General features: G+C 42.8%; 1 protein-coding gene across 15 annotated transcripts in view; it reads right to left on the reverse strand.

Annotated features, from left to right (window-relative positions):
- The window catches only part of NUP214 (nucleoporin 214), an 80,729-nt gene that overhangs the window by 23,414 nt on the left and 34,263 nt on the right, over positions 1-23,052 (reverse strand). For 5 of the 15 annotated variants that reach the window (XM_083596840.1, XM_083596835.1, XM_083596838.1 and 2 more), the window contains exons 22-27: positions 22,464-22,712; positions 17,242-17,397; positions 15,694-15,802; positions 11,778-11,853; positions 3,726-3,834; positions 266-371 (exon numbers count right to left, since the gene is read on the reverse strand). In XM_083596840.1, coding sequence (XP_083452966.1) covers positions 266-371; positions 3,726-3,834; positions 11,778-11,853; positions 15,694-15,802; positions 17,242-17,397; positions 22,464-22,712 — 805 coding nt within the window. The remainder of the gene's footprint in view (positions 1-265; positions 372-3,725; positions 3,835-11,777; positions 11,854-15,693; positions 15,803-17,241; positions 17,398-22,463; positions 22,713-23,052) is intronic. The other 10 variants (XM_083596836.1, XM_083596829.1, XM_083596834.1 and 7 more) reach the window with 3 other exon arrangements.

Below are 23,052 nucleotides of genomic sequence, written 5' to 3' on the forward strand. Positions count from 1 at the left end.
GGACTATGACTCCTACCACCATGGGGCTGATGGGAGCTCTAATCCCAAACAGCTAGAGGACACCACGTTGGCCATGGCTGCTCTAACCAAGACTCGAACTAAGAGGCCAGGTTGGCCTTCATTGCTCAGCCTAACACACCTCTCAGGTATATAACCACCACATTACACCGGCTCTCTGAAAAGTGATCACGTGTCTTGCTGTTGGTAACACTAGTGCTACCAAGGGACATCAAAGAAACGGAAACAGAAAGACGTCCATACATACACAGAGGTGGTAAATGTGAACGCTTTGTTGAACTGGGCAGCTGTTGATGGAGTGGGCGCAGCAGCAGCAGAAGTCACGGATGCTGATATCTTCTGAGGGCCTTGCCCTGGGATTGTAAATACAGCACAGAGTTATACACACACCATAGATAGAGGGGGGGGGGAGAGCCACTGCACTGTCAGCTTTCCCAGGACAAGTCTTTTTGAGTTACTATGTTTTATACCCCACCTTTCATCCAATTATTTAAAGATGAAGCAGGGACATTCTGCATGCAAAGCAGATGCTTTGCCACTGAGTTATGGGCTCTTCCTGGGACTTCCTGTGTTACCTCCCAAGCCGGAATGGGCCATAAGAAGCCCTTTCCCTTTCCTGAAGACAAGTAATGATAGAGGAGCTAGTAACACTCTAGCCTAAGACAACAAATTCTGGGCAGAGAGCTCTGAAAACTGGCACTGAGTGGGTGGGGGCAGAGGGAGAGATTATATGACTGAGCTCAAATAAGCAGATCAAGCAGCTTTCCATAAATGTATCAGCTTAGCAAGCCTTCGCACCACTCCAACTCCATCCCCACTGGAAATATGAACATGTATTCGTGTGTGAGAGACAATACTTTAGAGAAGTTATAAAGGGGGTGAATGGTGTGAAGTGTGTGTAGGGGGGGAGGGAGAGGGAGAAGGAATGAATCAGTGAATGAATCAATAAATAGTATATGGGAAACAGAATGAACAAATGCTGGCGTGGTGAGAGAAAGGATGGTGTGGCTCTGCCCCAAATTTGGCTACGGTCCTGCCCAATACCTTCTCTCCTGCCCCCCCCCTGCATGGAGCCCTTGATGGATTACCCCACAAACAAATGTATCCCTTGCAGGGAGGAAGGTTCATAGATAAGGCTATCAGTGACACCAGTCACAAAACCTATGCTCTACCCTCTATTGTCAGAGTCAGCATGCTTGTGAATACCAGGTTGGCCACTGTAGGGAAAGGATGCTGGAATAGATGCCCCACCCCCACCCCCACCCTTTGGCCTGATCCAGCAACCTGGCTCATATGTTCCCAACTCCTAAGTTCACATAAACCGTAACCGGCCTTCAGAACTGAAAAACATGGTTTTTACCATGGTCTGACCATGGTTTCCTAGCAGTGTTTGGCCTGAATGCCCACACAACCCAGAATCGCACCAACCCCCTTTTTCAGGGCTGTTTGCAGGTTCCTTCCTTGCACAACAAAAAAGTATTGCCAATGCCGGTAATAAAAATGATTTCAGTTTGAGTGGTTACCTAACCAAAGCAAGAATCAGTCTGGATTGTGTATGCACTGAAAGGAGGGGTGATGAACAGAGAGGCTGACAGCCACTACCTCCCAAGAGGTAATAGCACTGTGTATTTTTATTTATTTATTTAACTGCATACAAAAGCTATCAAGAGACCTTGGGCAAACATCTCTCGAAATTGTCACCATAACAACAAATGTTCAAAATGCGGCAAGAGTGGGTTCTGGAAACTCTTGCGTTGGCTAAGGGACTTACACTGCAAGGCTGGAAAGATGAATAGTTTATCACTCAGCGGCTCAAGGATCTCACTGCCATGAACATATACTTACACTTACTCAATTTCGTTTAGATACCTGTTTTGGGACTGCTTATATTGATGTGTACATTTATACAGCAAGATTTTTCTGTTAGAATTCCAAAGAAAGGGTTGTGTCCAGACCCACTGAAATTAAGGGGCATGATTAACTTGGGTCCATTAGTTTTAGTGGGCCTACTCTTGAGTAGGACTAGTGCTGGAAACAACAAAAATATATTTAAAAAAAACAATAACCATAATTATTTTAAAAGGCAAGGAAAGTGCTGTAGGATTCAATACCCAACATTTCCAGCTTGCTCATGATTTAAATCTGTCCTGTTTGTTAAAATAAAAATGAAAATGTCATTTCTGAAGGGGGATGAGGTCTGTTGCTTTCACGTTCCACTTGTGAGCCTCACAGAAGCACCTGACTGAGCTCCACTGGAGAAAGAAGGCTGGATGAAATTGGATCCAGAAAGACTTAAAAAAAAAAAAATCTTCACCCCATGGTTGCCAGCATTTCAGGTTTTAAGTGTCATTACCTATTTATGTAGCCAAAAAGTCACAATCCCTGCACAGCAGACTTGAATGCCCAGAACTGTACACATGATTCCTGTTGGTGGTTGCACCACTGATTTGTACAATGACATTACGACACTGTCAGTTTCATCCCTAATCCTGTTCCTAAAGATCCTGGAACCAGCCCTTTCAATGGCTACTACACCCTGGTGGCTGATGTCTTCATTGAGCTTATGCCACTACAGCCCTAAGTTCCTGCTCCTGGTCAGTAATTGCAACTTCAGATCTCGTTAGCTGGCAGTACCCAATGTTAGTCCTACTCAGAGTGGACCCACTGAAAATGATGGGACATGACTGACTTGGGTACATTGATTTCAGAATGTCTACCCTGAGTAGAACTTAGCTGGATACTGTATGTACCTGGCTCAATTTCACTATTTGTTGCAACTGGGATACTTTTACCCCATGGTACATCATAATTGCCTTGAGCAGGCCAAGTCCCTCTTCTTTCCCCCTCTGTCTGCAATTTTCTGCCCCTGCAGCAACACTCAGGGGAGACCTTCTGAAATCAAGCTTCTACATTTCTGCTTAACTAAGGAGTCCTGCAAGTGTGTTGAAATTACGATTAGTTTTGGGGAATGCCATTTCTGAACAGATAAGCACTCTATGTTAACACTATTGGGACGGGACCTGCAATGAACCACTGGTGGGTGGAACAATTCTTTTCCTTCTGCCAGCCAGCCAGCTCGTACCCTTCCCCAGGTTACTCCATTCCATTCTAACCCTCCCCCCCATTTTTCCTGTTTTTCTCCTAAAGCACTCAACATTGGCCACTGTGCATGCTCAGTCCATATTGGGCTATTTTTGGTTGGTTTTCTTATACTTTTGTAAGCTATAGAGGGCCACCCCCTCAGGTTCTTGTTTGTTGGTGGCTCTACTTTGGCTACAGTCCCATCATCTCTCAACAATCAACTTTACTATTAGAAGCAGAGATGGTGGATCCTCTGGTGCTTCCCGCTTCTCGCTCTGGGTTGCATCCAAGCTTTACCTGTCAGAGTAGACCCACTGAAATTAATGGATCCGAATTAGTCACATCCATTAACTACAACGGGTCTACTATGAGTAGGACTAGCACTGGTTTCCTACTCTTTGGATCCCCCTCCCTTTAAATATTAAGGCAGGTGCCATCTCCAGTGTCTTTTGGAACCTACTGAAGATCGTCTTCTTCCCACAAGCCTTCTGCGTACAGATCTTTCCCAGTTTGCATCTGCTTAAGAACTGTGTTTAGACAGTTTATCTTGTGTTTTTGCTGCTCTGGGTGCCTTTAGGAGAAGGGTAAGGATATCAATTTGAACAACAACAACAGCATAAACTGACCTGTGCTCTTTTTGCCAGCTGATGGCTGGCCAGTAGATGCCATGGTGACACTTGCCACAGAAGCAGAGCTGGGTGGAGACTGCACCTTAAGTGAGCTTGGTGAAGGTCCCTAAAACAAAAACAAAACAAAACAGAATAGTTAGGCCAAGAAGCATGCAAGGAAGGATAAGGGCTTGAGAGATGGTGCACTCTAGGCAAGAAATAACTACAGGCAGAGACCATTTTGTGCATATCTGATTGACACGCGACCACCAACACCCCCTGGAAGGGACAGGGTGGAACAGGGTTGGGGCGGAATGGGCTGACACACACAGTGACCTGGAAACCCCCCCCCCCCAAATGGGGAGTTGCCTGTTTGCAGTCCCAGTGAAAAGGAGGAGGCACCATGCAAGGGCAGAAGAAACATGTCCTTAGGAGGCAAACAGAGAATCTGCCCCAAGGCAAAGTTAGGAAATCCTACGCATGTTCTGCTTGGCACATCTGCTGCTTGGCCTTACCCACTTCAGACTGCAAGCAGGTAAATATGCTTGAATGCAAAACAACCACCAACAACTAAACCTTATTGCACATAGAAAGCTTGTGTGTCAGGGAGAAGGCAGTAAGTAACAGCCCTTTCAGAATGCAAAGGTTGGAAGGCTTAATGTGCCATGTTCTTGGGGCACCATCAGCCATCCAGCTCAGAGGTGGATCAAGGAATAAGAGGCAGCACCCTGGTGAGGCAGTGTGCCCTCCAACCACTCCTGGACCATCCAAACCAGAAGGTGTTGTCTTGGCTGACTCCTTCAGCTAAAAGGAGTTAGCAGCCAGTCCTCATAACAGACTTGTTTTTACATCATTTTAATTCTATTGTAGCTTCATTACATTTTAACTATTATCTTACATGTTTTTAGCAACCTGTGTTTAATCCATGTTTGTTTTAACCTATGTGAGCCATCTTGAGTCCCAGTTCTGGGGACAAGATGGGATAGAGGAGGAGGAGGAGGAGGAGAAGAAGAAGAAGAAGCAGAAGAAGAAGAAGCAGCCTGAAAGAGGTAGTGGGCTCCTCTGCAGTTCAATCTCCTAAAATGCTACCTGCATTGTTCCCTGAATTGGTGCAATGTCCTCTGAAGTGGACCTGAAATGGTATTATGTTACCATTTATTAGGCCTTAGCAAGAAGCTATCGTGCTGTGCCAATATCACCTTTGTAATTGGTAAACCAAAGTTTAGGAATCCCCTCCAGACAATGCTGAGTGAGAACTCCCATCATTCCTTGCCATTAGCCATGCGAGCTGCAGGGGCTGATGGGAGCCACAGTTCACCAACATTAGGAAGTCCATAAGCATATTGTTTGTGGCTGTAGGTCTTGAAATCATGAGACTTGAATGACTAGTCTTCAGCAGATTGCAAAGTCCATGTGTCTTGGTCCCCCTCCCTAACTTGTAATCGTATCTACTCTGGTCCTGGAAAAACATGGTGTTGGTCGAGGAACCTAAGCTGCTGTCTGTTACCTCTTGAGGCAAACCTTGGACATAGTGGTGTGTGTGTGGTATTTGTGTTCTCTGTCATGTGTGGGACTTCTCTGAGTAAATAATTTTTTTTGCAGCCTGAGTCAAGGAATTTGAGAGCTTGTGTTTGCTAGAATTTGGGATACATGCATACCTAGGTTGTGCCAAAAGACACCTGTATATATTTCACCACAAGCTTTTCACAGAAAATAGATGATAGGCAAAGTGAACATGGACCACCAGCACCAAACTGTATAGGAAACACCCTTACTAGAAAAGCTAACCAACAAACCGAAAATAACACGGGGACAAATAAAAGACGATGCCTTCACCCTGGTGTGGCTCCCCTTTATTACACACAGAGTCCAAGAAGACAACAACAAGAACGCACTGATAGCATAAGAATCAATATGGCTAACTTGACCCAACAACCCCTCCCTCTCATACAGATGCCAGCAAAACTCACTGCAGCCAACTGGAGGAAACCGGCCATGCCCTAGGCCCCACAACCTCTCTCAATTCCAATGAAAACTAGTAAGTGAATAAAAAGAGAACCTACCCAAGCGACACGGACACAGAAATCTTGCATATACACTATGTAAAAGAATGAAAGTCTACCACCCCCTACTCTCTCCCCACGTCACATCAGATAAGATGGATCTGTAGAAAGGACTTTAAGATCTGAAGATTGAGAAAATGTATGTAATTTCATAACCAAGTAATTTTTTTTAAATAAAGACACTTTGAAAAGTGGGAACATATGTGAACTAAGGGGTTTAAAAATTACATTGTGTTACAATCTTAAAGAGAATTTTTATAAAATAATATTTGGTATTTAACTCCTGAGAAACTATTCAGAATTCATAAAGATGTTTCAAACGTTTGCTGGAAATGCCAAGAACATGAAGGGACATTTTTATCATGCCAGTGGGCATGTAAAAAAGCTAAAAAATATTGGCTACACAAATATATATACATACATACATGCATATATACGGCAGATTTTAAAAGTCTAATATTCAATTTAAGCCAGAATTTTTCCTCTTAGAGCTAATGGATACACAATTAGAACAAGATTGTGGAAGATTACTCCAAAATATGATTACAGCAGCAAGTGTGCTTTACGAATAAAGATGGGGAGATACAGCATTACCCACTATAGGAGAATGGCTGATAAAATTATTGGATCTGGCTGAGATAGCAAAGTTAACATGCTTAATTAGAGAGAGAGAAATGTTTTTGACATTTGTCAGAAATTTGCATGATAAGAAAATTAGGGTAGCCATATATCTGGATGTTCCTGGACATTACCAGAATTTCAAAGGTGGAATTGATGTCTGGGGGGGAGGTGGAAGATTTCTGAAATGTGGTGTTTTGTAGTTTGTCGGGGGTGGGGTGGGGAAGAGAAGCTCAACAATTTTGGGGGTTTCCTTTTTTTTTTAAAAAAAGCAACACAACTTTCGGCGTGTCCTTGTTTTTACTTTCTGAAATATGGCAACCTTAAGGAAACTGAACTTGTAATATCAGGATTTGAAGATAGAAACAGTGGTTTACTGAACACAGAATGGTTGGATTTTAACAAATGAGTATCATATGAAGCTGCAGGACAAAGAACTGGAAGTTATTTTACTCTTTTCTACATTTCTTTAGTTTTTTTCTCTCTTTCCCTTTTCTCTTACTTTCTCTCTAAGTCTGTCCTCTTTTCTTCTTTCTAACTGTTCTTTTTTAGACTAAGTAGCTGTTTTAGTATATTAAAGAAAGATACTTTGAAATTGGTATGTATTTTTGTTTATCTATGAATGCCAATACATAACTTTAAAAAGAAAGAAAGAAAGAAAGAAAGAAAGAAGCTTTCTGGGAAATGATTTATAATGAGTTTTAAAAAATGATGAAGATAACTTTTGTGAAAAAAACAGCAGCTTTTATTTTAGGTATAACTGATGGAGAAGTACCCAGGGGACAGGGGAAAAAAGTTTATGTATGCTACCCCAACTGCTCGAATGATTTATGCCCGCAGATGGAAGAAGAAACAGTTCCTATAAAAGAAGATTGGCAATTAAAATTAATGGAGTATGCAGAAATAGTGAAACTCACCATAAGAATAAGAAATCAAGACGAAAGACTTTTAAAAATAGAGTGGGGAAATTTTATTATTTGAAGATATACTGTAAAAAATCAAAACATTAGTGGGACTGATATAAACACATGCAGTAAGAGATAATTAAGTGGAAGATAAGGGGAAATGAATATATTTGAATTGGATATGCAGTAATAAAAAGATATAGAATAAGTAACCACAGAAAGGAGGGGAGGGAAGTCAAGGGGAAGGTAAATTAGATTTGTAAATACTTTGTTTTTCTTGTTAAAAATATATGTAAAAGGTGAAAAAGAAAAATTAAAATTAAAGAAAGCTTGAGTTTGTGCAGTCTGTAAGAGACTGAGCATTAAAAATCCTTGCTCATGGGGCTTACGAAAGGCAGTTGAAACAATGGGAGAAAATTGGCATATCTCCCCAAAATTATGCCACTATTCAGTCCCATTTCCCAACCTGGATTGTGACATATGGATTGCTTTTAAGGGTTTGAAAACAGAATTAATCTGATCATGGTTATAATACACAATAAATTTAAATAAGGTCTGAGGCTTGAGTTTTCTTACTTACGTTATCCTGAAGTTTTCCTGTGCCTTTCAGTTTGAAGAAAAAAGGAGGGTTAGCAATTTGCCTCCCTTCTTCTATACCAAACTCCTCCCTGACTGCTTTATGCTATCTTGCAGCTTTTGACTTGCACTGTGCTAGGAAGCAAGCGATTGGCAGGGAGATGTCCTCTTCCTTCGTCATAGTTTTAAACAACTTTGGCAACAAGTAGCTTACTTTCATTTTGTATTATTAACCTTTGCCTTTTGCTTTGTATTTTCTTTATTATTTTATTACTTTTTAACTGTTACGACCTGCTGCTCTCGCTTATACCTTTAAAAATTGTATTATTATTATTATTATTATTATTATTATTATTATTATCATCATCATTATTACCTCAGCCATCTGGCTGGGTTTCCCCATTCACAATTATAAGGTGGCAATTCTAAGCAGCAGCATTAAGGATAAGTCGTGCATTTGGCAACCTGCCTGTGTTTTAACTCTTTTAAATTGAAAAACTTACATTCTGCCCTTCAAAGCTCTGCAGATAGGCTAGTCTTGATTATAAGAACAGTTCAGCTTTAGCAACTGCACACCCATCAGTACAGAAGAGCCAGAAGTTGTTTTGCTTTGTGAAATGAATAATAATAATAATAATAATAATAATAATAATAATAATAATATTTATACGCCGCCCATCTGGCTGGGTTTCCCCAGCCACTCTGGGCGGCTTCCAACAAAACACTAAAATACAATAACCTATTAAACATTGAAAGCTTCCCTAAACAGGGCTGCCTTCAGATATCTTCTAAAAGTTTGGTAGTTATTTTTCTCTTTAGACATCTGGTAGGGAGGGCGTTCCACAGACCGATAAGGCCTCTGCCTGGTTCCCTGTAACTTGTCTTCTCGCAGTGAGGGAACCGCCAGAAGGCCCTCGGAGCTGGACCTCAGTGTGCGGGCATAAAGATGGAGGTGTAGACGCTCCTTCAGGTTTACTGGACCGAGGCCGTTTAGGGCTTTAAAGGTCAGCACCAACAATTTGAATTGTGCTCGGAAACGTATTGGGAGCCAATGTATGTCTTTCAAGACCGGTGTTATATGGTCTCGGCAGCCGTTCCCTGTCACCAGTCTAGCTGCCGCATTCTGGATTAGTTGTAGTTTCCGGGTCACCTTCAAAGGTAGCCCCACGTAGAGCTCATTGCAGTAGTCCAAGCGAGAGATAACCAGAGCATGCACCACTCTGGCGAGACAGTCCATGGGCAGGAATGGGTTTTACACACACAAAAAGGAGGGAGGGATGAACAGCAGCAGCACCTGTGGCTGCTAAAAACTGGATTAGGCTCTCCTTGTTTTAAAGCTAATACTGAGGCAACCACTAACATATTTGTAAGAAAAATTAGGCCAATAACTTTGTCAAAAAGGGACAGGGTACACAGGCTAGAAAACTGCCTGTGGCGGAAGAGGCTTTGCCACTATGAAGACTGAAGACTAGCTTGCTGCTAATGGGCCTATTCTTGCCCTGCTAACTAGTGAGGCTTGTGGAATGAATGGGACTCTCTTGAAAGCCCCTGATGAACTCTGCTTTTAGTCTCCTGCTATTTCTTCAAATTACAGGTGTCTGAAAAGTGGGATAATAATGAGGGCACAGAGATTTCTCCATCCAAAGGGGGTTAGGAACCCTCCTGGAACCACTGAAGGATCTTTATCATTGGAACCTGGAGACTGGATCTATGTTCCCTCGCACCCTGAAACTGGACTGTTGCAAGTGCTCCTCACTTCCCATGCTGCTGCCAAGCGCCACAAGCCACAGCCTGGAGTAAAAAGGTACGTCCTCCTAATGGCCTCAAGACAACTACGACTTGATCTCGGAGGCCAGGGACATAGATCCTTCAAACTCGATTCCCCAGTGGAAAAGAAGAGGAGCAGGAGCTTAACAACACCTATCTGAACACCATAGATGTGTGTTATGATCAACTTGTGTGGGTCATACCATTCCTACCACTTGAGGAGAAGGGGCAAGCCCATTCCTTGCATGCCTTGTTTTCTCCTTTGGATGCCCAATCACATGGATTGATCCAGAGAACAAAGACTGTCATCCTTCAGACAATTTTTTGGGCCTGAAAAGAGCAATCCTTGGTTCTCATGCTGTTTTGAGTGTTTCTTCTCAATTGGTTACAGCATGGTGCTGATAATGCCAAGGCTGCAAGTTCAATCCCCATATGAGGAAGCTGCATATTCCTGCATAGCTGTGTATTCCTGTGCTGCAAGGGGTTGGACTAGATAATCCTCAATGTCCCTTCCAACTCTGCAATTCTATGATTTTATGATTCCTCCTCACAGGGCTACATGCCTTCAGAAAACCTTTGGGACTGAAATACAGTGGTACCTCGGGTTAAGTACTTAATTCGTTCCGGAGGTCCATTCTTAACCTGAAACTGTTCTTAACCTGAAGCCCCACTTTAGCTAATGGGGCCTCCCGCTGCTGCTGCGCCGCCGGAGCACGATTTCTGTTCTTATCCTGAAGCAAAGTTCTTAACCTGAAGCACTATTTCTGGGTTAGCTGAGTGTGTAACCTGAAGCGTATGTAACCCAAGGTACCACTGTATCTGATTCATGGACTCTATTCCATAGCTCCCCCTTGAATTGCTTATAGTTCTACTGTAATATTTTGAGTAGAACATCCTAGGCTTACTTGTCATACTGTTATTATTGCTTGTTCTGTGTGTGATCTCTAGAGCTACAAAGGGCATCAGCAGGATGTAACTGAGATTGTAACGTTGGCAAGTAAATAGGGTATTGTAGAGAAGGTGTTAAAGAATTACGTTCAGGCTGCATTAAGCATGTGTCATGAATGCTTTGTGCACATAAGTTGAAAGAAAAATGAAGCAGAAAGCCAAAAAAGAAAGCGAAACAAATGGTTGGAAGTTTAAAGGAGAATTATGAATTCCAAAGCAAAGGTAAGGGGGCTTTTTTCTGAACAAAGGGAGGGATTGTTGGATAATTACAGTGGAACCTCGTGTTATGGACGGGATCCATTCTGGAGGCCTGTCCGTAACACGGAACTGAAGCAAGCCGAAACGCCACATCTGCACAAGGTGCGATTTAGCGCTTTTGCGCATGTGTGAGTGGCAAAACCAGGACGTAACCCATTCCAGTACTTCCAGGTTGCCGCAGGATGCAACACGAAAACACGTAACCTGAAGCGGATGCAACATGAAGTATGACTGTATAGAATGGAAATGTGTGTAAGAAGGGCTGAGCCCAGAGTATTGGACTTGAGCCCTAATATTTCCCTAACAATATACTATTAGTCACCTGCACAGGCCTGGTGGAATAGAATAGTTAGCAGCAGGCATTTAAAAGTTGGCACAGAAGATGTCCACTGAATCTCCAGTGGCAGAGTGTTCCACAGGACTGGGCCGATGACACTAAACGCTTGGTTTCTTGTTGTCATCAAACAAGCCTCACCAGCTTGGGGTATGACCAGACACACTCCTGCAGATGATTCTCAGTGATCAAGCTGGGATATAAAGGATTATTAGGCAGTATCTTGGATCTATGCAGTTCAGGGCTTTGTAAATGAATACATGGACCTTGAACTTGGCTTGGTAGTAGAGGGACAGCTAGTGCTAATGTTTCAACAGTGGTGTCATATGGGACAGGACATAAGAAGCTAAACTTATGTACAAGTCAGACATTTAGGTCCATTTGGCTCAGTATTGCCTACACTGACTTGTAGTGGCTCTCCAGGGGTTTCAGGCTAGGGACTCTCTCCCAGCCTTAACTGGAGATGCCAGGGATTGAATTTGAGGTTTACTGCATGCAAAGTAAGTGCTCAAGTACTGAGCTACACCCCTTAGCAAAAACTCTGGTCTCTACGAAAGGAAAGGTCTATAAAGAAAGAGAAGTTTCAAGGGATGGGCGATACCTGGCTCACTTGATTGGTAGCTACAGTTGCCAGAACTTGGTGGACAGCTTGTGCAGCCGACTGAGGAACCGATGACCTGAAAAACGAAAAGGAAAAGATTTCAGAGGCCAAACAAACCACCAAAGAATTCAACAAACAAAACACAGGAACAAAGGAGGCTGCCATTGAATGAGCCAGATTGTTGGGGTGCATATAGCTCAGTATTTCCTACAGTGAGGGGGGAAAGTATTTGATCCCCTGCTAAATTTGCCTGTTTGCCCTCTGATGAAGAAATGACCAGTCCATAATTGTAATGGTAGGTTTACTGTAGCTGTGAGAGACAGAATAACAACAGGAAAACCCCCAGAAACCCAGAATACAGAAGACAGAGATTGATGTGCATTATAATGAGTGAAATAAGTATTTGATCCCTTTGCAAAAGATGACTTAGTACTGTACTTGGTGGCAAAACCCTTGTTGGCAATTACAGAGGTCAGACGTTTCTTGTAGGTGGCCACCAGGTTTGCACACATCTCAGGAGGTATTTTGTCCCACTCCTCTTTGCAGATCCTCTCCCCCAAAGTAGCCACCAAAGCAGTCAGAGGGCAAATGGGCAAATTTAGCAGGGGATAAAATACTTTCCCCCCTCACTGTACACTGTGAGGCTCTCTCCCAGCCCTTCCTGGAGATGATGAGGATTAACTCTGTGTGACAGCATAAATGCTAAGCTGCCAAAAGAAAATGCAGGATTCTCAAAGGGCGTGTTGCCTGCTGCACCCCTTCATGAGTTACTGTTGTGCCAATTACATTCTGCCAAGATTGCATAATTCTCCTCCATCTTTGCATAGGACAAGATTGGGTCCATAACGTCATTCAAGACGCAGTAGAGTCACCCTTCAAGTCAGTGGCAGCTTGGGGTATGTTTGCATGAGTCTTCGCTTCATCAGTTCGGATGGGTTATGCCTAGTGCAGAGACTCAATCAAATGTACCAGAGATGGGAATTCTCTAGTCTTTTTACTGCTTTCATATTTACTCCATTTTTATCCCATCCTTCCTCCAAGGGCTGCATTCCCTTCTGGGGGCAACATGCCAATAGGAGGTGGGGCCAGAGGCAAAAGTATGAGAAGCAATTATTGTAAATTTTTACTTTCATACAATAGGCTAGTTTCTACAAACACACGATCCACCCCTCTCTATCCTCCATCCAAACAAGCAAGCTAGAGGCTTTATCAGAGTTCACGGGCACAGCCCAGCAAGGCAAACACACTCAAGATGAGTCCCCCACCCCTACACTGCTTGTGGGCTTCTTCTTGGTTCCTGCTGATAGCAGAAGACCTGTGGTCTGATCCAAGAGAATTCTTTTTGTGAGGGGTGTATTTGTAGAAGGCTTGCTTGCAGCAACAGCCAGGAGTGGGTAGAAGATGCACAGAGAAAGTGCTGCATTCCCCTTTGATGTGAGTGTGTGTATACACACAAACACACTCCTCCATTTACATAGACTGGGTTCTTTTATTTTTTGTCACACTGACAATAACATGAATCAATCCCTGGCATCTCCACCCTGGTTTGAAATCCTGGAGAGCCACTGCCAGTCAGTGAAGACAGTACTGAAATAGATGGGTCAATGGTCAAACTTGGTTACAAGGCAGTTACAGCTCTCTGTGTACCTATTTGGGAAGTGGCTGCAGCTTGATGGTAGAGCATGAGGAAATTTTGTCCATGGTATGATTATTTTCCACCTAGACATTTTGATACGTTGGCACACTATTTGCAAAATTTAACAATTCCAAAACACAGGCGCGCTTTCACTTACGCAAGGTTAAATATACTGTCTTCAGCTTTACTTGAGGGTTGATTTCATTGGAAAAAAGCTTATGCCAAATGTGGAGATGGCAGTATTGAATCAGTAGCTCATGTGCTTCTAGCTTGCACCCTTTATAAATATTTGAGGAGTGAAGTTATTACCCCTCTACTATTGTCCATACCAAGTCACTTAACCATTGCTACTGTGACCTTTCTTCTAGTGGATCAAGATAACCAGGTGACAGCAAAAACTGCAAAAAAATTTGTCAGGCGCGATTAGAATAAGACCTGTTATTTGATTGTTGATGTAAACCTCCAGAATGTATTTTATATAGTTAAGTTTTTACCTCTATCTTGGGTACATTGTATTTTATTTTATTGCTATGGCTAGTGGCCGATGCAAATAAAGATTCTTCTTCTTGATGGTAAGAGGATATGCTTTAAATGCAGACAGTGCCAGGTTCAATCCCTAATATATCCAGCTAGGACTGGGAAAAGACTTCATGCCTTAAGTCCTACAGAGCTGCTGCTGGTCAGTGTAGAAAGTACTGAGCTGAATGGAATCAATGGTCTGACATAGTATAAAGCATCTTTCTATGTCCTGACCAGTTCTCATTCTCTTTCTCTCGTTCTCTCTCTCTCTCTGTTCCTAGGGTAATCATGTTCCTAATTAATATTTAACCCCTGAACCAGCCATGTGCTGGGATTATGAGACGTAACCATCACCATCAGTGGCGTCAGATAAAGCATGTGCAAAATCCCAGCAGGATATATATAAAAGACAGGCTGGTAAGCACAATATGACAGAGCAGATGTTTTTCACAGTAGCAGAGGGAATAAACAGAGCAGACGGATGGCCAAAAAAGCAGGCAGATCTGATGCTAGTTTGCAAGGAGGTTAATTTTTCACATTATAAAAATAAAAAAAAAGGAAAGGAAAGGGAAAAAAGGTGGGGTGAAAGGCAGACAATGGAAGGTGTTCGTGAATGACAAACAAAAAGAAGGGGACATAAACCAAACTGTGGCCAATTCACCTTTCAGGAATACCAATCATTTGCCAACTTACATAAAGGCATGACACGTGATGTCTTTTACACCGTAAAAAGGGGGCAATTTGCAAAGAAGCAGCAGCAGCTGAGAGGGGGGAAAGCTATGGCTCAGTGGTAGAGAATCTGCTTTTCATGCAGAATGTCCCAGACAACTCTAGGCAGGCCTGTGAGAAACCCCTGTCTAAAATCCTAGAGAACTGCTGCCAGTAAATGGAGACAATACTGAGCTACATGGACCCGTTTAACCTGGTATAAGGCAGTTTGTTCCCAAGTTAGCAAGTGTATAGACAACTACGCATATTTGACCATCTGGCTGGGGATTTGTTTGGAGATGCTCTGAAGCGATAAACACGCACCAGGTGCTATCGTGCTTAATTGGGACTGGCAAGGTGGGGTGGTGGGGTGAAGGAGGTGGACATAAAGATCAGAAACTTGTATCCTCCATGTGACTTCAGGAAGGTTGAATGTACAGGCAACTCCCAATTTATGCGGGGGTTACGTCCCGGAGCCTCGTGTGCGTAAGTGAAAATCGCTTTAAGTAGGGAGCAACCTCTAAACTCCTGTTAAATGTTCTCTCTGCCGCTCTCTCTCCAATCCAGAGCAAAAATACTGTACCAAATATACAACTTCAACTGGAATTGAAGCTCTAGAGCTGGAAGGAAGCTAGAGGACGAGCGGAAAAGCAGTAGTGGTGGCTGTGCTAGCACACACCAGCTGTTAGGCAGGTCATGCACAATGTATATGGGCCATGTGCAAGTCAATCACATGCAAGTGGGGGATGCCTGTATTTGCATTCTGGTTCACTAAATCAACATGCAATTTAATTTTGGAAGGCCAGGGGACTAGAAACTTTAAAATAAGACGAAAGCCAAGACCATGGAATACAGAGAGCCTCTTCTTTCTCAATGGCCCCTTTGCTCCTTTAAAAACAAGCCAACCAACTTCAGGAGCCCAAGCAGTGGCTCACCACTGCCTTTCTGAAACAATTACACTGCCCTACTGACAGCTGAACCTTCCTGCAAGCATGGCTTAAACAAAAATAAGACATTTGAAAGGTGAGCAGAAAATTAAAAGGGTTTACCTACCCTATTATTGCAGAAACAGCTGGAGGAGAGGTATTACTCTTGAGTTCTCGCACATTCACCACCTGAGGGACATTCTTCAAAGTTGATTCAGTTAAGGAAGCACTTGCAGCTTTAAACATAACGATAATAAAGAGAGATGCTAATGGTTAAAATAATCTGACTATGATTAACCATACAAGGTTAAGAGGCTGCATATTCAGAGAAAGAGCACCCGCTTTGCATGCAGAAGGCCCCAGGTTCAACCCTTGGCATCTACAGGTGTGTTGTGTTCATTTTTAGATTGCAAGACTGTCTTGTTTTGAGTGCATGTAAGCTGCTCTAGGAGCCTTTCTGGCCGAAGAGCAGAGTACAAATGTTCTAAACAAAAATAAATGAATAAAAATGGGATTCAGAGGTGCACTGCCTCCAACAGAGTGATGGCTAGTAGCCATCAAAGGCCACGGCAAACAAATGCTGAAGTGCACACAATTGTAATAATCTGTCCATATATTTGGGCCCTTCAGTGGCATCACCTCTTGAGACCCAGTAACCTCTTTCAGAGACTGACGTCTCTGAAGTCTTCCCCAGGGTGAGGATTGCAATCAGGGTCTTGAAATCATGTTATTGGCTTCTTAGAACATTCTTCAGTAAAATAATTATTTGGGACAATGTGATTCCCCTGTAAGCCTTGCCGAAATGTACTCTGCACAAGGGTAATGGTATCTGCCAGACTGCAATGTTCTTCTTATTGGTATATGATTGTTACAGTTGTGTGCCCGTCAGCATTTTTGTGTGTGGTTGTTATATGGTGCTGTGCTCTTTGCATAAGATTTTTATATAGCAGCCATTGATAGCCTCGCCCTTCATGAATTTATCTAATCCACACAAGTGGGGCAGAGCATTGTTTAGGATTGGAAGAAGGCTGTGTGCTCTCATTCCCTTCACATGCTGAGCAGGTTTGGAAGATAACCAAGTGACCAATGAGACTCCATTGAAGTATTTTCTGAACCAACCCCTCTCTTTCAGTCATGATTAAACCTCCCCTTTTTCGTTTGCTTTCATCAATGGCGTGAAAAACTTCTCAAGGAAAACCGGAGTTAAAAAGTGAGGAGATGTGCAAAAAGGTAAAGGTAAAGGACCCCTGACCATTAAGTACAGTCGCAAACGATTCTGGGGTTGCAGCGCTCATCTCGCTTTACAGGCTGAGGGAGCCGGTGTTTGTCTGCAGACAGTTTTTCCAGGACATATGGCCAACATGACTAAGCAGCTTCTGGTGAAACCAGAGCAGCGCACGGAAACACCGTTTACCTTCTTGCCAGAGCGGTACCTATTTATCTACTTGCACTTTTTTGGGGTGCTTTCGAACTGCTAGGTTGGCAGGAGCTGGGACCGAGCAATGGGAGCTCACCCTATCACGGGGATTCAAACCACCGACCTTTTGATCAGCAAGCCCGAGAGGCTTTAGTGGTTTAGACCACAGCGCCACCTGTGTCCCTTTGAAGAGATGTGCAGAGTCTACACAATCATTAGCAACCCCAAATCGATACCTGGTCAAAGTGTGAGGTTTACCTGGGTTCTGGGTAGCCATCTGTCTCCGCAATGCTGCTTCTGCTGCTGCCTGGGGTGCTGGGAGGCCAGTGGAGGGAGCGGGGGCTCCGTGCTTCACTGTCTTTGTTGCCAGCATTGTGCTGTCTGCCCCTTGGGGGATGATTCTGGGCATGGCTACTGGAATGGGGTGGGAGATTGTTAAGTTACTATGAACAGCAGAGAATCAAACATCTTGTAAACATCATGTAAGGTTCTACACTTAGGCAGGAATAACTAGCTGCCCAAATATAAGATGGGGGGCACCTAGCTTTCCAGTACTACATGTGAAAAGGATCTAGGAGTCTTAGTAGATCACAAGCTTAGCATGAGCCAACAGTGCAATGCAGCAGCAAAAAAAGCTAATGCAATTCTAGGTTGCATCAACAGAAGTATAGTGTCCAGATGAAGGGAAATAACCAGTTCCACTCTGCCTTGGTCAGACCAGACTACAGGACTATGTCCAGTTCTTGGCCACACAGTTTAAGATGAATATTGAGAAACTGGAACATGTGCAACCAAGATGATCAAGGCTTTGGAAACCAAGCTTTAGAATGAATGGTTTAGGGAATTGGGTATTTTTAGCCTGGATAAGAGGAGACTGATGGGAGATATGATAGCCATCTTCAAATATCTTAAAATAACTGTAAACAAGTGAAAATGCTAGCAGGATTAAGGTAAATTCAACAGTATAATGTATAATAAAGAAATATAATGCGGGGGGAGAGAATTAAACTAAATGGTTTTGTCAGACTATGCAGAAATTATGGGAAAATTAAAAGAACCATGGAAGGGGAAAGAAAGGTGAGTTTTAGTTTCCTTCTCCTTTCCTCCCTTTGAAGTATCAGGCTCTGCTGTTCCATACCACAAACTGCTCTTGAAGGACCCTTTCAAAAACAGTTTGCTAGACAGCTGGGGAGGCTGCTATTTCAGAGTCTTAAGTCCACAGCACCCATATGAAATCAGTTCTGTGGTTATCTGGTTCTGGGCCAAGGGCTTTGAGGCCCCATGTGCATTTTTTTTTTTTTTAAATATTGCAATGATATGAGACCAAAACAGAAAGTAAAGGGTCCTGTGAGAACCCGTACGGTAATAATAAAAATTTACACGAAAGGGTCCTATCTTCGCAACAGCTCATCACAATTTCCACTTCCATTCCCAAAGGATGTGTTAATCTGTTAATGTTATTAGTTCTGCCTCCCAAGAGGCTTTCCTCAACCATACTATCGTGTGTAGTGGCCCATTATGAATTTCCAGCACTTTGCAACGTTTCCTGCCATAAACAGATTTTCAATAAGGGCTTCATGGCTGCGTATGTCGAAGTTGGCTAAGTATACCTGAAGGAGCGTCTCCACCCCCATCGTTCAGCCCAGACACTGAGGTCCAGCGCCGAGGGCCTTCTGGCGATTCCCTCACTGAGAGAAGCCAAGTTACAGGGAACCAGGCAGAGGGCCTTCTCAGTAGTGGCACCCGCCCTGTGGAATGCCCTTCCACCAGATGTCAAAGAGAACAACAACTACCAGACTTTTAGAAGACATCTGAAGGCAGCCTTGTTTAGGGAAGCTTTTAATGTTTGATGCATTACTGTATTTTAATATTTTGTTGGAAGCCGCTCAGAGGGGCAGGGTATAAATAATAAATAATTGTTGTTGTTGTTGTTAGTCTCAGATTAATCCCAACCAATACAAAAATACTAGTATCTTTAATCCTGCTGCTTATGCACAGAATTAGTATAGGATGCACAAAACTTCCATTTCATTTACGGCCTACTGACTTTCTAGGGGCTATAGAGCCACCTCTCTCACATGAATATGGCTATCCAGTCCAACCACCTTCCTTGTACACCTATCTACCAAGCCACTGAAGTGTAGTGGTTAAAACAGCCTTTACCAACGTCCGGGTTACTGTGGAATGGCGTTGGACAGCGAGTGAATTGGGGGAAGCATGAGGGCACCGTGCACCCCCAAGAAAGCCCAAAGGTCCTTTTGGGTTCCGAGGAGTCTGGCAGTGCGATTGTCGAGCTCTTTCCCCCACTCATTGCTCTGAAAAGAGTTGGGCGGGGGGGGGGGGGAGACTGAGCCAAAAGCACCAGGCTCCAACACAGCTCCACGGCAAAAAGTATCAAAGAAGTAACTTTTCCAAAAGTTTAGAGCTCTGAATAACAAACTGTATATTGAAATGGGAATCAATTTGGCAAATGTTGGGGGGTGTAAAAAAGAGGTCCACCCCGGACGTGTGTTTTTTAGAAAAATCTGCATGGGAACAATCTATAAGGTATATATTTTATTTTATTTTTCCTACTAGTAATTAACTTTCACCAGAAATATAAAACTATTTTAATAAAGTATATGGACTTTGTTGGCATTATTATTATTAACTTTGGTTTTATTATTAATTTTTATTATCATCTCCATTTTTCTTTTTTGATCTTACTGTTATTGGCATGTTTACCCCAGTATTGGATTATTCAGATTATTAATGGATTTTCCTGACACCATGCTTCTCCTGGTTGGAATAAGACTTAATAATAATAATAAATAATATATTTTTATTTCTCTGTGAGAGGGAACATTTACATGTACTTAACTGGCAAGACCTGATTTCTGATTTCAAGCTCAATATAGAAGGTAAAGTTATAGATAATCCAAAAGATGTAAGAAAACATTTTGTAAGATTTTATTCAAAACTATACTGAGCCAGGGGACGCGGGTGGCGCTGTGGTCTAAACCACAGAGCGTAGGGCTTGCTGACCAGAAGGTTGGCAGTTTGAATCCCTGCAACGAGGTGAGCTCCCGTTCCTCGGTCCCAGCTCCTGCCAACCTAGCAATTCAAAAGCACGTCAAAGTGCAAGTAGATAAATAGGTACCACTCCGGCGGGAAGGTAAACGGCATTTCCGTGCGCTGCTCTGGTTCACCAGAAGCGGCTTAGTCACGCTGGCCACATGACACCGGCTCCCTCGGCCAGTAATGCGAGATGAGCACCACAACCCCAGAGTTGTCCGCGACTGGACCTAACGGTCAGGGGTCCCTTTACCTTATACTGAGCCGGCAAAAAGAACATAAATAATATTGAAGATAATCTTAAGCAGAATAATTTACCAAAAATGCTGAATGAAAAACTCCCAATTTACACCATGGGAGAAGTTACGGAACTGGGATTTGAAATTTACAGGAGGTCATACTTTGAAAGAAAATTATATGAAAATGATGTATTGTTCGTACTTAACTCCTAGCAAATTAGCTAAAATGTATAAAATAAGGTCAAATACGGTACATGCTGGAAATGCAAGGAAAAAGAAGGCACCTTTTACCATACATGGTGGACTTGTAAAGTAGTAAAAGAATTCTGGGAGATGATATATAATAAACTGGGGGGAAACTGTTTAAAATAACTTTTTCTAAAAAACCCAAAGCTTTCCTTCTAGGAATTCTAGGTGCTAAAATACCAATAGACCAGAAAAGACTATGTACGCGACCACTGCTGCCCGAGATGGAGAGAAGACAGAGTCCCTACAAGAGAAGAATGACAGATTAAGCTGATGGACTATGCTGAACTGACAAAAATGACCAGAAGTATCAGAAATCAGGAAGACCAAAATTTTAATAAGGAATGGGTAAAATATATAATTTACCTTAAAAATTGTCAAACAACCAAAACTGAAAGAGAATTTCGTCGATTCCCCTGGACTTCCTTCTTCCCCTTTGTGGGTCCTTATGTTAACTCCCCCCCCCCCCTGCATCTTTTCTATTAATCCAAATCTATTCTATCTCCATTACAACCATAATTCATAGTTAAACTACAAGTATTACAATGGTACCTCAGGTTAAGAACTTAATTCATTCTGGAGGTCCATTCTTAACCTGAAACTGTTCTTAACCTGAGGTACCACTTTAGCTAATGGGGCCTCCCGCTGCCGCCACACGATTTCTGTTCTCATCCTGAAGCAAAGTTCTTAAATTAAAATTATTAGTAGGATTGGAATAATATTTGTAGTTTAACGATGAATTATGGCTGTAATGGAGATAGAATAGATTTGGATTAATAGAGAAGATGCAATTGTTTGTAAATTTCAAAATCTAAACAAACAAACAAACAAACAAACAGCCTTTACCAATCAGATGTTTGAGGTGACATCTCCCATTAACCCTTGCCAGAAAGGCCTAGAACTGCCATGCAAGGAACTGGGGACTCTCTGAGTCAATACCCCAGGGCCAGTCAATTGCTATTAACCTAACCTACCACACTGGGTTTTTGTGAAGATATACAGTAGTACCTTGGTTGTCGAGTGCCTTGGTACTCGTCCATTTTGGCACCCGAATGCTGCTGCAAACCAGGAAGTGAGTGTTCCAGTTTGCGAATGTTCTTTGGAAGCCGAACGTTCAACGGAGCTTCCGCAGCTTCCAACTGGCTGCAGGAACTTCTTACAGACAATTGGAAGCTACGCCTTGGTTTCCAAACATTTTGGAAGTCGAACGAATTTCCAGAACGGATTCCGCTCCACTTCCAAGGTACCACTGTAGTAGGGAGAAGGAAACCATGTTTGCTGCCCTAAGCTTGTTAGAAGAAGGGCAGCATAATAGTGAAACATCAACAAATGCTGCAGTTTGCTCCCTCCCAGACCCTGCAGCTCAGAAATTCAATAAGTCAGAATACTGAGGCCCAGAAGCAAAGAGGTTGAGCAATTTTCAGCAAAATGAGCAAAAGAATGTGTGAATAATTAGGTTGAAAATGAGTCAGTGGAGAATTTAGGTTTCTTGGCATAAAGTGTCCATGTTTTCATCAAAAGAGATTCCAATCATGAAAACATAGGAAAACTAATATACTTGATCTGACTAATGGTCCACCTTAACTCAGCTAAGCATTGAGACAACTCAATTCAGCATCTAGTCATCTCTTCTTCTTCTTTTTTAAATGCATTTTTATTAATTTTCTTTAGTATAAATCAAACAAACAAAACAAATACAATAAAGTTCCATAATCTTATACCCACTTGTTTTTTCATTGCTCTACCAAGCGCGGACTTCCCTCCCTCCCTCGCTCCCTCCAGCAGGTTTTCATTTTACACTTTAGATTTCTACAATTGTTTCCCCAGCATCTAGTCATCTCATCTCAACTCAGCACCTGGTCTGCCAACAAAACTGACAAACAAAAATCCTGCAAAATGAAACACAAAATGAGAAAGATGTGCATTCTATAGTCTACTCACTCAAAGTGCCCATTGGGATGTGGGGTTTGCCATGAGGGAGGGGCTGTATCATTAGACCAGGCTGAATTGAGGGGGTTCGGACAACGGGGGCATGCCGGGGAACTTGGATTGGGGCAACCTCCTCTTCCTCTGGATCTGCGGCTTGAACATCCTCATTCTCCAGGGACTGGGCAATGGAAGACGTGGAGCTAACATCATCCAAATCTTCATCGTATCTCAAGGACAGGAAGGCTGACTGGGAGAGGTTGGCTGAAATCATAAGGCAAAGAGGGGATGAGAGCAACAGGAAGCCTTCCTGATTTGGAAGCTTATACAGTAGCTTTGAGGGGGTGGGTGGTATTTCAGAAGGAAGAGTCATGGAACAAGATGTGACGGGATATTGGCACTCTGATATCTTGAGGTGCCTTTGCTCTGACCCAGCAATCCCAAGATTAAAATTGGCTTAGACTGCATACACTGCCAATACATTTAAAGCACATAGCTTCCCCCAAAGAATCATGGGACCTGTAGCTTAAGGTTGCTGAGAATTCTAGCTCCAAGGGGTAAACCATAGTTCCCATGCTGCTTTGAGGGAGGGTGCATGTTTAAA

This window comes from Podarcis filfolensis, assembly GCF_964270895.1.
Source record: "Podarcis filfolensis genome assembly, chromosome: Z".
NCBI classification, from domain to species: Eukaryota; Metazoa; Chordata; class Lepidosauria; order Squamata; family Lacertidae; genus Podarcis; species Podarcis filfolensis.